General features: G+C 46.4%; 1 protein-coding gene across 3 annotated transcripts in view; it reads right to left on the bottom strand.

Annotated features, from left to right (window-relative positions):
- FRMD4A (FERM domain containing 4A) overlaps positions 1 to 17,591 on the bottom strand; it is a gene marked incomplete at both ends in the record, with an annotated part of 358,630 nt that overhangs the window by 38,140 nt on the left and 302,899 nt on the right. For all 3 annotated transcript variants that reach the window (XM_082280836.1, XM_082280835.1, XM_082280834.1), the window contains 2 exons: positions 1,541 to 1,617; positions 15,748 to 15,834. In XM_082280836.1, coding sequence (XP_082136962.1) covers positions 1,541 to 1,617; positions 15,748 to 15,834 — 164 coding nt within the window. The remainder of the gene's footprint in view (positions 1 to 1,540; positions 1,618 to 15,747; positions 15,835 to 17,591) is intronic.

Raw genomic sequence — 17,591 nt, 5'->3', positions numbered from 1 at the left:
AGTTCCACCTGGATGGGGGCACTCTGGATACAAAAACCAATCAAAATGATACAAAACCCAACCAAACTAATTCCCTTGTAGCAAGAAAGTACCAGGCTGACAACCTGGGGCACGGCTTTGTCCTCCTGGTGTTGAGTCAGAGAAACAATGCAATGGAATTAAAAACGGAAGCTCTTCTGTGTCACTAATTCCTATCACCTAAATACAAATGAAAGAGAAGAGGTTGCTCTGTGTGGTCACATTTCATGCAGGGCATCGCTTTGCAAATGTCACCATGATTTTAAGGTCCCAAAGCTATTTCCTTTCTTTTTCTTGCAACTGCTCCTTCCAGGAAACAGCCAGAACTTAGGACATTTAGGGGCTCCTGGCTGTTGGTCACTCAGAGCACGCGTTTCTGACGCCTCACCGGCTGCCGGAGCCTCAGTGGGGGAAGGAGTGCACTACCCCCAGATCCTGCTGCTGGAAGATCTCCCAGTGTATTCTCAACTTTGGGAATTTGCTCTGCTAGGTTTCATGCGACTGTTTACATGCTTAATATTAAGCAGATGCTTTGAGGTTCTGCTGACCTGGAGCTGCACAATGACATGAGTTGCTTTACTTGGTGCTTGTTTTAACAAAATGCACCTCTGCAGACAGGCGCTGTGGTACTGGTGTGACTGTGCTCATATCAGGGTAAATAAGGATAGAAATTGCATGCAAAATTCCCCTAATAAAAGTACATCTATTAGTACACAGATAGGCATGGGAAACAGGTGAAACAGGATCACAGCTGAGTGATCAGCAAAACACACTGCTACCAGCAGATCATCAAATCAGTCTGGGCAGAGAGATGGTTTCCATCAGTGGTATCATATTAACAGTGCAAGTGAAACATTGCTTTTAGTCAGAATAACTTTCAGAGCCATGCACACACTGTGTGCTGTAACCATCCGGTAATGCAAACACACCATCAGTGCTAAACGCACTGATGAGATGCACAGAGTCCCTTGAACTCTGACATTAGGATTCCAAAGTAAGAAAAAAAGACTCCTGTGCCAAAAAGACTGATGGGCTTTCATTCAGGCTGCCGGTAAAAGTCTGGTTCCGTGCCATTCCTTTCGGTTGTACTACTGAATATTTATTTACAAAAAAGCATGTGAGTACAAAATCTGGCGCTCGTCTCCGGGCTCTGAATGAAACACGGACACAAGGCAAACCCCCCTTTCGCGCACGGGGGCTGCCGGCACTGCAGCTGGGGCACCGGAGCTGCACAGTCCCGGGGGTCACAAGGTGCCAGAACAGAGGGAAGGGGAAAAAAGCATACCGCTAGGAGCCGAGGGGAAACACATCCTCAAAAACGCACACCAGAAGCCGAAACGTCCCGCTGGAAGGAAGCAGCAGCCCCCGGCTTGGTACCCGCTGCCTTTCTCTTACGTGTTCCCCAGCTACCAAGCGCAGCGAGCCCCGCACAGCGGCGGGGGCAGGGCGGCTCGGCAGGACCCGGCTCAGCCCGGCTCGGCACCGCATAGCCCGGCTCAGCCCGGCCCGTCTCGTGGCTCACCTGCGCGGATCGTGCACCTCCACCGAAAACTTCTTCTCGCGGAAATAGAGGTTCTCCAGCTGCCTCCATTGGAAGATCTGCGGGGAGAAGAAGGGGATGAGGCGCCTCCGCGCGCTGCCTCGCCCAGCCCTGCCCGCCGCTTCCTCCCGGCGCTGCGGCGGGAATGCCCCGCTGCGCTGCGCCCCGCCCCGCCCGCGCGGCCCGCCCGCGCCCCCCGCCCCGGACCCGCGGGGCAGCCCCGGGGCGGGCGGCGTCCTCCGTCCCTCCTTCCCTCTGTCCCTCCTTCCCTCCCGCCCGCCGGGCCCCCGCTGCCCGCGGAGGGCTCGGTGCCGGGGGCAGGCGGGGAAGGGCGCCGGTTTCACTCTGCGGGACCAAATGCGTTGAAACACATGTAAACTCCGGGCAAACAGGGATTCGACTACATTTTCCTTGGAGGGCTGGGACCTGGGGTGGGTGCATCGGCCCCTGGCACAGCAGACTTTCCCCGGGGTGAAGGAGGTGAGACCCCCATGAGGGCGTCTCGCCCCGCTCCACCCAAGTGCGATACCCAGGCTCTGCTTTTATCCCGCATTCCACGTAAAACTGGCACAAGCATGAGGCGAGTGAAGTCAGTTTATCTGTCCCAGGTGCTGTCAGGCTCGTGGTGGCGATGCCCAAGGCTCCAGGTGCTCCCGGCAGTACAGAACACGACAATGAGCAGGTCATATCCCAGCTCCTGTTTTAGGGGTTGCCCTGCCGGGGCATCTCATAGCAGCACTGGGACAAAGCAAACACTACCACCAAGGGGGAAACTGAGGCACGAAGCTTTCCATGGGAGCAAAATGCGGCGTGCCCTCGCCCTTGAGTCAGCATGGGCCAGCCCTGGAGGGCTCTGCGTGCTCCTGGGCAGTGGGATGCTCTCACACGGTCCCTGTGCCCACACTTCTGCCGTGAAGTAACCCCCGTCTCCCAGGCAGGAGGGCGGACCGACCTCAGGAGCAGCGAAGGACGCGGTGACAGCCAAACAGTGCCAGCTCCTCAAACCACCACACCGTCACCACCGCGGGCAGCTCCACCACTGCCTCCTCCTTACAAATGAGGAAACCGAAATCCAAACTCTGGCTTCCAGGCTTCTAATCCACAGGGAGGAGGCAGCCTCCACCCCCCTGGGCATCGCGGACTTCGGCTTCCCTGCACTGCCCCTAGCAAGCAACAGAGGTGGGGAACGTAGCCCCGCTGCTGGGGAGCACAGCCAGCAGAGTTTTCCCTGATTTACACTCCTTCTCCCACTCCAAGTAGCTTCTGTGGAGTTCCTGTTCTACCCCCGAGGAAGGCGCTAGCTCCTGACACGCCGAGATAAGCCTCGGTTGCCAGTGTCAGCGCTCTGGAGATAAGTAAACAGGAGGCGTAATTTGATTTACACAGATATAGCTGCTGGCGGAGCTGAAATCTAGAGAATAAAACAAATCTCCAGAGAGGACTCAAAATTTTCTCCTTGCTGGTGTTTTGGGGGCAGCAGAACTGAGAATATTTGTTTGTTAAAGTTTCCAAGTAAGGTTGTTTTTTTTTCTCTATTATTTTTTTTCCCTTTCTGTAACAGGGTGCTTGGAAGGAAGGGTGGGGAGTAAGAAGGGCACTGAGTTGCCTCATATTCTGGGGCTGTCCACGTTGCAGGGGGCAGGGGAAGAAGGGGGCCAGGAGAGATGAGAAGTCTGAAAGGTTGAGTTGCATTGTCCTTAGGGGGTTATTTTATTCCTCCACTGGAAATATTAATTGCTGCGTAAAAGTTGTAAATACCAAATGAAGCACAGAAACACCCACTATTTTACCCACTGAGGGAGGACAGACACAGGGTGAAAGGGTTAAGCTGGAAGCTGAAGTCTGACTCCTCTTTAAGCGCCTGGCTTCAAAGGCATGAAAAGGAAGTTTGGGGCTTAAACTCCCACAGACAACAACTGGGGTCAAGCTGAAAACATCCCTCCATGCTTCCAGATGCCTGTCCACAAGGCGGGGAGGACAACGCGGCTGTGCTGCACGGCATGTGCAGAGGACGTGTTTGGGAGGCGCTCAGACATGTGGAACACATAAGAGTCTAAACAGCCAGCAGATCACACCCTTCAGAAAATATCCCTCTGTCCCCAGGTCCCCCGTTGTCATTTATGACTAAACTTCGGCGTGGCGCAGGAAGAATTTGAAACTTTTCTGAGCTGCTGGCAGCTGCTCTGTTTGGATGCTCTCCTGCCCATCCTCCCCCTCTGACTCTGCCGGATGGTCCCCTGTGCTCGGATCCTTTTCTATTTTACCCTCTCTGCTACCAAATCTCACAGTGCTGTTTGCTAACGGAAGCTCTGTTTCTCGTTTCTCTTCGATGATTAACTCCAACTGTCCAAACACACAGGGCTCTGGGGAAGCTGTTCAGATGCCCTAATGTAGGCATGGAGTGCCCTTTTCCATGCCCCAGGGTTCCTTGCCTGGCCGCTGGCTGCTGCCCTGGGTGGGAGGAAGCCTGACATAGGTCCGGTGCTGTATCTGTGAGCCTCACGCAGATGTCTTGGATCACCAGCAGTGCCTAAACCAGCATTAGACACCTACGTTTTGGGCACTGGAGCAGCTCCCCAGATTGCTGAATTTTTATATTTAGTTTTGTTATTTTCCTTGGCCGGGCACAGAAGGAGGCAAATCCAGACTCTTGGGAGGGAGGGGGGTGAAAGTGACCCCACAACCGGAGTTCGTGTCTTTTATTCCATAGCTCTGCTCTCCAGAACGTGCACGTGTGTTTTACCATTGCTGTAATTATGCTCCATTTGCTCCCCAAGTATTTTTCTACAGTCTCCCACTCCTTTTTCCCACACTGATCTGAGAGGTCTCTCCCTTCCTATACAAAAGGAATCCAATCTGCAAAAATGTGAATACCCACAAGAAAGTATCCACTTTCCTGTTAGCTGATCTCAATCCCTCCAGAGAAACAAAGCCGAAGGTCCCCCTTCAGCCAGACCTCCTAATGTAAGCAAGCTGTTCCCTTCACCAGTTGCCCGCCTTATGCACAGTCTCAAATTGATGTTAATGCAGTGACAGATGCACAAGGTGCCATTAGTGGATCTTCCTAAATGGAAGCATAATTTTTACCCATCAAGATCCTTTTACCACGCTGGTGCTTGCAGCCTTCACTAGGGAATAGAGCCACAGCAGGGAGCTGGTCATAATTTCAACAGGGTCTTGTGGAAATGCAGTGACAACAGATGTGTGCTGGTTTTGGGGCTGGTTTGAGTCAAAGCATCCAGGTTCATGGCAGGTTTGCCTCTCCCTGCACTGAGGTTGGGTCTGGTTTTGTGTTGTTTGGCTTATGATTGTCTTTGGTTAATTTGCTGGGTTGAATCCAATGCCTGCACTTGTGGGTGGGACAATTTGTATAGGTTTTACTGGGATTGTAGCAGAGGTGCAGTGACCCTTTGACAAAAAGTATGTCAGCAAGGACTGGGACAGCATCTCCCCAAACACGCTGGAAATGGGGCTTAGGAGAAAGTCAGTCATTAACACAAGCTTAGAGGACAGTTCCCCTGCCCTTGAGTAGCTGCCTTCACTCAGTGCCTGCAGACAAGGGGACAATTAGCGGTGCTGCAGAGGGCCAAGTCTCTGTGATGTGGTGGTTTGCCCGCTGGGTTCTCTTCTGAGGTCAGCAGCTCATTTTGGATCATGCAGCTCTGGGCAGCTTTCAGATGGGAACAATTTTTGGTAGTGGCCATCATTACAGGCTGCACATGAGATGATTTAATCTTCAACAGACACTTAAGGAAGTATCCCTGAGACTGGCTTTTGAGCACAGCTGCACACTCACACATGCATGTGAAAAGGGCTACTAAAAGAGGAGAAAAGAATTACTCTTATTCCCTCCTCCTCCGAGGGCCTTGTCCCCGCTGTGGTCTCTGTTTCATCGTGCCAAGAAAACTGGAACTGACACTATCACTTGAATTTGAAAAACTGCTTATCAACCCTTGAACATTCAAGGGAATAACTGTTCCCTGTCAGACCACGTGCACTGTTTAAAATGTGTTGGAGTGGGTGGGGAGGCCTTGATGGGGAAACCAGTGCCAGAAATGGCTTCTACAAAGCTGGCAGCTTAGAAGAGGAGCCAGGAGAGAGATCTGAGTGCTGCATGGTGCGCTGCAGAGAATTCAGGTGCAAGCTACAGGAATTTTCTCATTGGAAATCCCTTCCAAGAGGCAGGCAAGCTTGCCAGGCACCAGATGTTTGTGACTAGTTACAAAGAGCTGCAGTCAAAGCCCTTCAGACGCAAGCTTCTTTTGTGAGCACATTTGTGGTTTGCTGGATGGTCCTTAATTAAGCTGAGCCTGGAGGAGAGAAGGCCCAAGGATCTGCATCCATTTCAGCTATGTGAGTCTGAAGGATTTTTTACCATTTTTATTGACCATGAGGCTGGTGCCATGGAGTTTGCACATGCCAGGAGGTAGGGTCAGTGTCAGAGTATTTGAAAAATGCTGGAGGTTCCTGGTAAAGAAGGGAATGTGTTTTGTGAATGAAATATGATTGTTTCTGGCTTGGTCACTCATGGCCTGGGTGACCTGGACTTTGCAGAGGTGTGGGGTCCTGAGTTAGTGCGCTGGGCTGTGCTCTGCCCCTTTGTGCTCAGGGAGCCTTGCCTGAGTATTCAGTGGAAGTACCATGCCATATACTTGGGAACCCCTGGCAGTAATGAGGCTGTTGCTTGCTCCTGTGTTGCCCTTCAGCTTAGGCACAGGACAGAGGGGGTTGCTGAAGGCCAGCACTGGAGGTTGGTGCAAAGTGCTGTCTGAACTATGGTACCTAGAGAAACATGCCCAAATAGTACCTTTTGGAATAATTCCAAATCCTGAGGTTGGGGTACGGGGTCCCTGATACTGTTTTCTGCCTGCTGTGCCCAGAGGAGCCAGACTCAGCACTGAAGTGGGGAATGTGCGCTATAGCTGGGCATCCTGTGGGGACACAGTGTGAACCATTTTGCATTTGATCTCTTAAGAACCAAATATAAGTGCCCAGCAGTCTCATTTTCTTTCTCTTTTCTGTGTGCTGAATCAGCTGAGATGGGGCACAGGCTGAATGCAAACACTCTCAAGGGTTCCAGATTCATGCTTGGTGGCTGTTCACAGTCAAACCATCTGCAGAAATCTACAGTGGATCATCTACCTGCTGTTAGCTCTGTTTAATGACCCAAAGGGGATTTACAAAGAAGATGATGACAGACTTTGCTCAGAGGTGCCCAGCAAAAGTGTAAGAGTCAATAAGACACAGGCTGCAGGGTTGCAGCAAGGGAAATTATTAGAAGATACCTAAATTAAAACCCCAAACCCCAAAACAATCAGTGCAGGCGGTCAAACACTAGGGCCATGAGTAACCTGATCAAACTCTGAAGGTGGCCCAACTTTTGGTAGGAGGCTGGACTAGAGACCTCCAGAGGCCTTTCTGACCCATAGTTTTCTTTGATTCTAAACATCTAATAAATGACCAACTGTAATTGCTGTTGGACTTGCTGACCTATATGACGTCTCCCAGTCCTTCAAGTCTTGCCACTTCCTAGATGATTAATGCCTTGTTAAATCACACTATGCAGAAGGAAAAATCATCCCTCCAAATGCATGGACTACCACCCAGACTGGGTGCTCTGAATGGCTTCTGGGAAAGGCAGAGAAATGTGGCACATTTATAACAGCCCAAATGCAACCCCTTCCCTCGCCTACGCTATGGGCAAGAGCCAGCACTGGATGACATCCTGATACTAAAACTGGTATTAAACAATGGAACTAAAACAATGACAGTATTTTCACACAGCTTGCATGAGTGCAGTTACAAACTCCCAAGTCTTTCGTCCTGCAGTTTAAAGACAAAACAAACATAACAAAAGGAATTCCTCCTTGGAAATGTAATTCCCTCCACTGAACAAACCAGCAAGCAAAATTATGGGAGCTGAGTTATGCAGGAGGTCAGGGTGGAGGTTGTGAGCGGTCCCTTTTTGGCCTTAAACTCTATGGAAATCACAGCTCCAGCGAAGTCAATGGCAGTTTTGTCCCAGTGATTTCAGCGGGGCCATGGTTTCCGGGCATGGATTTGTGTTCTGCCTCAAGCCAACCCTGCTCCCATCAATCATACCTCTGTCAAACTAGTTAGAGTGATGGAGGAAGGATTTGGTCCCGGCAGAACAGCACCATCTTAGCTCAAACAAATGGGCTCTTGTTTCAGGGGCAGATTTACCAAGAGATTTCTGTGGGCTGTCACCTGTGAATAAGTGTGACCCACTGCTGAGGGTGCCCCTGGGTCATGAGATGGGGATGCTGCTGCACCGTAACCTAGTCCTCCATCCTGCCACACTTCCATTCATTCCTTTATTTTTATTAGTTTGGGGTATTTTTTTTTCTTTCACCTCTCAAAACAAATAAAAAAGAAAAGATTTCCTGTGTGATTTGATGTGGGAAAAGCCCTACCAATGATCTTCCCAGAGGCTTGCCGTCCTCTCTTCCCTCATGGAATGAGAGAATGGCTTGGCTAAGTGGGACTTTCAGTGGTCTGTCAGCAATCGCAGCTCACTATCTAATTATTTCTTTGCCTCAGGCTTCAGGCCTCTTTTCTTGCCAAACAGACAAACAATTTCTGGTCCAATTTGAGATCCCTTTTGCTGTGTGCTGTTCTTGTGGGACCACACCACCCCAACAAACATTTCTGGCTTGACCAAACACAAATTGAGTCTAGGTCTCTATAATAACCACTTTGCATTCATTTCCATTATGGAAACATAATTCCCTATTAAATTTCAAAGTAGCTTATTGGCTCTGAGAGACAGCAGAGAATCAGATCAGAGAGGGAAGAGCTGCTATTTGGACAAAGCATTATTTATCTACATAATGCAACTTGATATTTGTGTCTGTAACTGTACACAGACTGGAAGATCGGACTTTGACTTTATATACAACCAAATCCACTTTCACTGCACATATATATCTGGTAGCTGCTGTTAGATTTTGCATTGCTGTCACCATGCTGTGTGTGTCTAAATCAACAGGTCTACAAAAAATCTTTTATTGTGATTGGTTTAAGTTAAACTTTCTCCCTCTTATTCTCTGCAACCGCATCAGAGTGACTGGATCTTTCTGCATTGAAGAGCTCTCCTTTCTGGCACAGTACACTATGTATTAGATAAAGGATGCCCAGTCTGTAGCCTATGAATCAGCTGTGGCACCCTAGAAGGATTTATGCTGCCCACAAACCATTACTGCTCCTCTCTCTCCTAAGTATCCTTATGTCTTCTCCAGTGTCTTGGCTAAAGTATCTCTGTTTTGGAACCAAAATACAGGAATCACGATGCCCATCCCATGCTGCTGTGGCAATGCACATTGTGAATTCAGTTATGTGACTGAAAACAGTCCTGTGATGCTGGGCATCTGCACAGGAGGTGCCATGGCAGTAGCAATCCCACTCTCACGGTGATGGCTGCAGTGCTCGAACTTCTGAGCCTCCTGGCCGGACCAATGACTAAAGGTGCCTCATTCCCACAGCCACCGAGTAATGGGACCCCTGCCTGGCTTCATCTGGTGAGAAAAGGGCCCAGGCCTTCAGAGCAGCCCTGGTTAGCTGAGACAGCATCTGAGCAGGGTGGGGTGTGGAGGAGCCTGCTACCACTTCAGAGCCAAGCACAAGTGCTCAAGGAGGTTTCAGCTTGCTCCAGATCTCCACCCTAACTCCAGGGCTCTGAGGTCCAATTTGTTTCACTTTGTGCTGTTGGAATGATTTGTCTTTGCATCATGTTGAAGTTCCTGCTGTGTGCTGTGCTGCAGAACCATTTAAGACTTGGCTGCTGGTTTTACAGAGAATTACTCTTTAAGATCTGAATATGACAAAGCACTTAGAGAAGGGAGTTTTAATTTGATGGGACTACTCCTATATTTAATGGTAGCCCATGGGCTTTACTTGGCTAGATCATGGGATGGGATGTCATGCTCTAGCCTTTCTGAATGTTAATTCTCACAGAAAACTCTGGGAACTTTATGTCTAATGGTATCACCACAGCACACTAAACCACCAAAATAGTGCTAGTTTCCTTATTAAACAGCCTTAGACTATCTATTAATGTTTGCAAGCATTGTAGTTGATCAAACTACTTACTTATCTACATAATGGAAATTGAGGGTAACCATTGTATGATTTTAAAAAGTTGGTTTACCTAGACAATATACTCAACTGTCTGAAAGCCCTGTTTGGAAGAGACACTGAAGCAAATTTTTACCAGCTTTTATGAGAAGGAAAAAGTGGTGATGATGACTTTATACCTAACTGTTAATTCATCCTGGTTCAACTGTAACAAACTCCACACAGCTGAACTCTTTCCAACTTGTTCTGGGCTGTGAAGCTCTTGTCTCACTCCACAAAGTTACTGAGTAGGTTAATGGCTTTTTCTTTCTCTGGCTGCAGTGATTTATGCAGCCTGTATCCATATCCATCTCCTACAGCTTTGCTGTAGGATACTGATTGTGGGTCAGATGGTGAATGGGATTGGGAACTGATTGAGGTTAAGAGTGACCACTTTTTATGACTCGGTTGAACTGAGCCAGTCTGATCCCTTCTCTGGAGCAGTTTTCTTCCCAACCGCACAATTATACCAGGATGGCTGAGGAAGGGGCCCAGGGGAGGAAGTGAGCAATGGTGGCAGGATTTCAATGGGGGAGGAGGGTGCTGAAGGCCACTTCAGCTGATACTGCTGCCAAAAGAAATGTTCACTGAATCACAGCCCAGTGGCATGTCCAGCCAAATCCTGTGGAAGTTCTCAGTGTCAAGGACAAAATTCTGCTTTCCAGCCCAGTGTGCTTTGATGTCATTTATTCAGCTCCCAGTGTGTTTGGAAGCTCTTTGGCACAGTGATAAGGCATGGAGTAGTGGGTGCTGAAAGGGGAAGTGCCTGGTGCTGGATGGTAGAAACCCCAAACTGAGGGCAAGAAGCAGTAAAAAAAGGTGCTGGTGACAGCATGGTCTCCTGTCTAATGGGGATGGAATAAGACATTTCAGCAGGGGAAGGTTTTAAACTATGTCTGCTCTTCAGCAGTCACAGGTCTGGGTCTTACATTTTGATAAGGAAAGAAATTGGGTGAGCAACCTCTCTCTATGAGAAGAAACAGCATGATAAGGAACTTCGCTTTTTGTATGTTTCCCTCCTCAGTGCTCCATGTTTCCAAATACTAAACCAAGACTGAATTACTGCACTATAAAATGAGTTGAACCCACTGTGACTTGAAGACTGTTTCAGTCTACAGCCAAGTCCATAACCCAAGAAGCACGAAGGATCAGCAACGGGAAGAGAAATAAAAGCCCAGAGCAGAAGGAGTCAGCAGGTAGTCCTTAACAGCCTGCTAATCACAGCGAATAATTTATTACAGCAATGCCACTGGGACTCCATGAGCTTTTAAACCAGTATTTCCTGGAAATGGTTTCTGCTCCTTTTTTATCATTTGTAAATTTGAAACCTTTTATCCCTGTCTGCAATGCAAAGGCGTTTGCAAAGGTCCTAGGAAATGATGAGGATCCCAATGAAATGCGACTCCAATACATTTTCTGACCTCACTTGATTCTGGAGGCCCTAGAGAAAGTCCAGGCTGTTCTGAATACACCCTGTGACTCAGCAGCATGCCAGAGAGAGGAACGAGACACATCCTCCATACCTCTGACAACAGAAACCAACTTGGTGTCAAACCAAACACCCTCCTTGAACATGAGGTTTTATAACCCCTCCCAAAATCCTCTTTGAAAATAACCAACTCAATGTTAAAACCCTGGATGGAGGGTCACACTTTTAGTGCTATCTTCAATCCTTCTGAACTCTTGCCCTCTATTGTATCATGTGGCAAGAAGCTGTGCAAGTGAATTGGGCACCCTGTAACTAAACTGAATTTCATGTTTCTTTTGCCTTTTTTATGGTCCCAGTGTTCTATGATCAGTTAGGACAGCTGACAATTTGTCAGCTTTCTCCTTCCCATTATTCACTAGTTTCTGTACATTTCACATCAATCCTTACCTTATATTTTTTTAAGTTACTGGTCTGTCATTCCTTCACCACAGGAAGCACAAGTTTAACCACTCCATCAATGCAATTACTGACTTGACAATGCTTCATTATGCCCTAAAGCAGAGAGGATCTACTTGTTCTGCAATAAAGCAGCTCTTAATTAGGCTATTGCTCCTCCTGTGTAAATATCTCATTTTGCCTCTGGAACTGGGAAAGTTCACTCTATCTCTTGTTGTTTGGAAAAGGCCAAGTGGCACCAGACAGCAATCTTTCACTTTCTGGACACAATTAATGTGCTGCTTACTTTGCTCATGCTTTTGACAAGCAGGTGATTTTTCTCTGATCAGGCACTTAAAACTACTGACTTTACTTGTGTTCTGCATTGCTTGTTAAGATGGGTCCAACTCGCTTCTTGTTTTTGCATGTTTAAATGGGAGGTCAACCTGTTATCTTTGCTCTGGATTCACAATGACACTATAAACTACAAATTAAATTTGGCATGAGAATCACAGACTGTTGAGGACACTTTATGGCAAGGGACAGAGCATTTTCACAGCATGCTTCATTTAATCCCAGAGAAAGGGTAACGCTGAGAAGAATGGCAGAAACTTCTGTCACAAGGAAATTTTTTGTCAAGTTATGTTCATGGCTGAATTTTGTGATGTCTCACATTTTATCTTATTTCTAAAAGCCTTTATTCCCTTTGGGTTCTCTTCATTGACCAGATAATGTGAGCAGCGGTAATGTTTATGAGTCTGAGAAAAAAGGCTAACTTTAGATTTCATTGCCACTAGCTTTCTATAGAAGAAAATGAGATAACACTATACAGACATACTTCTTACAAAGAAACTAAACATTACCAGACTCTCCTTTAAGGTAATTTTATTTTTTGTGAGAAGTTAAACATTTTGTCTGTCTTTTTATCTGCCATATGGAAGTTCTTTGGCTGACTTTGTTAATCATTCACTCTTCAGCTTGGAGTTAATTGTTTACTAACTGTTAAGCTGTGTGCACTAGGAAAATGCCTTTGGGCTCTTAAATCAGTGAGACTATCTCACTAGAACAACAGAGATATGCCTAGTGCTACTACTTGGGTGTGCAGATCTCACAGCTCCAGGCTACGCTGCGGGTCTTCATGCACTGATCTCTGGGGATGGAGTGGAGTCACATCCCTGTGTGCTGGTTAAAATGGACACACACCACTCACAGACAAATGCTCACATAGGGCGGCTGCAGTGCCTTGGTTCTCTTTCCAGTTGCCCTGCAACTCAAGCAAAAAACCCTCTAATGACCCTTTTCTGAAAACGATGGTTTAGTCTTTTCTCTTCACAAGAAAGCATTTGTAGAAGTCAAGTTTAACGTAGAGGGAAATGGATTCTGTCCACCCTGGAAGCTGTGAGCTGCTTCTACACAAATGACACCGGTTCTGCAAGCCCAACTTCCAGAATGCTTCACGCAAAATCCTACACAGCTGTATCCCCAGTAATGCTGGAGGACTTGATGCCTGAGTGAGAATAGTGCAAGCAGGATGAGGTTCTGGCCCTGCATCAGCCTCAATTCCCCTCTCCAGTCTCATCTAACTTGCTGACAAACCTAGTTGGTTTTCCAGAGACACATGCCTGATTTACTCCAGCAATTTAATAAAACCATGGTTTTGAGTGACTGCTAATGGGATCACCATTAGATAGGTACAGCTGCTTAGTGTGGGCTACAGTTTTACTCGCAAACACAAGAAAGATGGAAATCTATCTAGGATGACATATAGGAAAACATTACAATCTCCCTCATAAAACAAGCAAGGCTTTTATATGCACTTAATATAAATGTCTTGATTTCAGCTGGTTTCTTGCTACAATTTTCTGCTTGTGTTTTTTCCAGGGAGACTTATTTTTCCATTGTAAGTTTTCAATTTGTTTCTGGCATCAGCAGTGTGCAGGAACAAAATATTAAAGATCAGAAAAGCCATAATCTCCTTCCCCCTCCCCTGCCAATTTCACCTTGCAGAAAGTTCAGTAAGTTTACCCCTCCCATTTGCACAGCAAAGACTTGAACCAGCCCATGCTGGTGCAGCGAAATGAATCAGATACTGTGGCAGGCTGCTCCTAGACACCAGGGTTATCGAGTGCAATTTTGCAATCTAATTAGCAGAGGATTAAACACTGCGCCTCACTGAGGCAGTTGATCTGCTCTCACCAGAGGGGTTTTACCACCTGTGTAGGGTAAGAAGTCTTTTTACTTGCTCCACAGAAGGTAAAATCACTCCATGGAGAAATAACAAAGCCTCAGCCACTTTGTCCGAGTCCCATCCCTGATTTAGGCTGTTCATTTTGGAATGGCTCTGCCAACAGATGGGGTTTTCAAGCATCGTGTAGCAGAGAAATGCTCATCTAGGCTGTCTTTTCACTGCTGTGGTCTCTGGGTTGTGGCAATGAACAGCTTCTAGCCCGGAAATTCCTGCTCTCCCTTTGTATCCAACCTTCCCTCACAGATATGCGACCACTTCTGCCACAGTTCTCAGTGGTTTATACATAAGGCAGCACCATTGTTTTGGGTCTGCTGGATTTCATACATGATTTGCTGAGACCAAAAAGCCCCTAATTCCCAATAAAGAGAAAACCAGTCCCCTATTTTTTTAGGGTTACACTTGCAGAAAAAGGATCAGAGGTGCCTAAAGCCCCAGATTTTATTAAGTTCCAAAGCCAATGCTACAGACTAGATTACTCTCAACAGCTGAGAAGAGAAGGCTTGACTCTTCTGGTGGAAGTGTGTCTCCTCTCATGCAGTCAGAGCACCTGATCTCTCTTCTCCTTCCTTCTGATGCTTTCCACCAACCCTCTCATCCATAGAGGGCTGACAATAATTGTTATAGCTTGTGAAAGGCTGAGTCCTGTCATGGCAGGGCAATAATTTCTTCCAAAGAAATGTTTGTATTCCTGACTTCTGAAGGTATCTTTTAAGGACATGTCTTCCCTGGGGGGTTGGCACTACTGGAAATATGTGGGTGCAAACACCTAGCCTAGGCATGTTTTAAACTATCATGTGTGAGGATGGCTTGCCCTGCAGGTAATGATTGATCCCGAATAGATGTGTCTTTTAGTCTTTGTGAAGACCTCCTTACTCTCCTTGTCCTTTCCTTCAATGAATAAAAGCCCTATTAATAGCCTTCAGTGAATAAAAGCCTAATTGATGCCTAATTGTCTTTTGCTGCCTCCTTAGCAGTTCAGTTTTCTACCAAAACCTTGATTCTAGTTTATTTTAATAGAAGATGCTCTCAGTGAGCTTTAGGCAGTGTCCAACTTGAATGTGACCAGAAAAGGTGGAAGAAGAATTGGCACAGAGACAACACAAAGAGAAATACAGTGCATTAATTCACTGTGGAAGCTTTTCCATTCACAGAAGAGCTGTCCAGTTGCTCCAAATCATCCAGTTTTGCAGCCTGCAAGCAAGCCTGAATCCTTGCCTCCCATTGTCTCCACAGGTTTGCAGTGCAACAAGCACTGTTGCTAACAGGCTGTACATTCCCACCTGCAGGGCATGTGCTCAGGGATGAGGGTTTTGTATTACATGGCATCCTAGGTGGGAAGATCAGAACACATGGGTCCCTCTCATAGGCTGAGCTCAAGAATCAAAACTTCCCATGCCTTATTTTTAGGCATATGTTGAAAGCCATCTTTACCTGCTACCTTGACATTAACTCTTCAGTTAATAAAATTGCTTATCGAATGTAATGCTGGTCCTGAGAAAATCATGCAATTTTCTTTTTGTAATAAATGGAAGCAGATTTCCTGTCTCTTCATCTCTTTCTCTCTCGGATCATTTATGGCTTGACAAAACAGTATCAAGGGTTGGCTGAGCACCCCCAATGCACCACAGCCAGTGGATGGAAGGCCTCCAGCACCTGAGAGGATCAGTCCTTGAGTTCCCATCGATGTCTTATGAACCACACAAAAAGAAACTTCAATTGCAAGATTAAGTGACACTTATTTCCTCCAAACCCGACAACTTTTAATGAATTATGAGCTACTTTTTCCCATTAATTCTTTGCAGACATTCAGACGATTTTGGGAGAAAACGAACATCCTTCAAAAACCACATGAATCAATGCCAGCATTTGGTGTACATCACACCCTTGACTCCAGCTATGACATGTGTGGCAAGCTGAGACCTTGGTAGAAAAGTGAACACTTACCTTTCTTGGTTTCACTTTGTCATGGTAGTCATATTGAAAAATCCCCTTGTAGCTAAGTCCTAACCACCACGGAATTCCCTGTTTGTCCTGAAAGAGAAAACAGAGGGACTCATATTGAATAAGATGGGGAAATGCTGGAGATTTCCTGTGTTGTCATTCAAGGTGAAGATTTGTTCCTAAGTAGCATCTTTGAATGGGTGTTGTTAAATATCCCCCTGCAAGTTCCTACAAGTCACAAAGCTCCACAGTGTTTTAAAGAGATCTGTTTCACTTTTTGCCATGACATATAAAACAATTTAAAATATGGCACATGTGATCAAGTTACTCAAAATGCTGTCAGGGGAGGTGAGGAGGTTTGACATGGGTCCCTTGTGCAGTGGTGCATCCTCTTTCTCTCCCCTGTAAATTATTGTCTGAACACTGAAGATTGGAGGAAGGAAAGCAAATCACCCAGCTGACTTGAATTATGTGGAGGGATTTTAGCATTAGTCTTGAAAATGCAGCAGTAATGGGATCTGAGAGCTACCAAGTGATAAGGTCTGACAGGCTGAGACCCAACTGCTTTGTGTCTGAGTGTGCAATAAAATGGCCTTATGGAGTAATGGCTGATATCTGATCCCAGTCTCTACAATTTACTGAGCTAAAGTCCTCAATGAAATTACATCTGTTCTGTTTATATGATAGAGAATGGCAGGGTAAAGCACAGCAAAACCAAAACCCTCACATCAGGAAGAAGAAAACCCTATTATGTGCAACATTTGCTGCCTCATTGCTGCTCACTGCTGCTTATTGACCATGGGGAGCTCACTGGAATAGCTCTCAAGTGTTTGTAGGATTGAACATCCAGCCCAATCCACTAGATTTTTCTTGATCTAGAATAGTCCAAGAGATCTGGATGCAAAAGGTGCTGGAGAGATCCTGTCCTCTAAGAAAAGATGAGGCTAATGCTTTTTGCAAAATAATAATAGCCTTATTATTACATCCTATTAGCAGGAATAGACTAGAACCACATCCCCTGAGACAGGTACAGTCAGATATTTGTGTTTTTATGGTACCCCATGTGTGCAAGATATTACAGATGTGTGAAAAACCGTATGATCTGTGCACAGAGATAATGATGAAACACATCAAAACTTCAGGGGTGATAAATGAGGGAATATGCTCTGGGGAATGTGGATCTAGCTTTCTTTATATGTTTATTGATTTCTCTACTTAAAAAAAAATAACAAACCTACACAGCTGGTCAGGCAGGGAAGTAATAATGATAATATGAGGTTGGAAATTTTGGTGATAAATCATTAGACAAAAGAAATGAGGGATTTCATGAATACCTGCATGAAGTCCACATAGAAGTGGAGAGCTGTTTGGGGATGAGAATGAATTATCTATCTCTAGAGTACAGGACAATGTTCTGGCATTAAAAAGATGTACAATCTCTCTATCCATCTACATATCTCATGTGAGGGGAGCTGCAGTATGTAGGTCACGGCTGGCCCTAGATAAGTTTTCATGGATCTGCCATCTGGGAAAGGTCTGACCTCCTGGAGCTACAAAAAAGAGTGCCTGCCAGAGATGTGTCTGGCTTGTGCCTTTGGTGGTGGTTCACTGGCATTGCCATGCTGCTGACTGTGAGCTGAATGCTCCAGCACAATAGGACTGCAAGAGTTTTATCTCCAAGAACAGGATTTTCCTCTTTGGAACTGTATTTACTAAACATGCACACACAGTTGAAATAAGTTTACCCTACCTCAGGAAGTGAAATGAGACTTTAGTAGCAGTGTATTGTATTCTGAGAGCAGGATGGCTGTTTGTACCTCTCTCCCTCCCTCTCCAACAGGAGTTTA

The sequence above is a fragment of the Coloeus monedula genome, assembly GCF_965178545.1.
Source record: "Coloeus monedula genome assembly, chromosome: 4".
Classification (NCBI taxonomy): domain Eukaryota; kingdom Metazoa; phylum Chordata; class Aves; order Passeriformes; family Corvidae; genus Coloeus; species Coloeus monedula.
The sequence above is the reverse complement of the archived record's forward strand: the minus strand, read 5'-3'. Positions and strand labels throughout refer to the sequence as shown.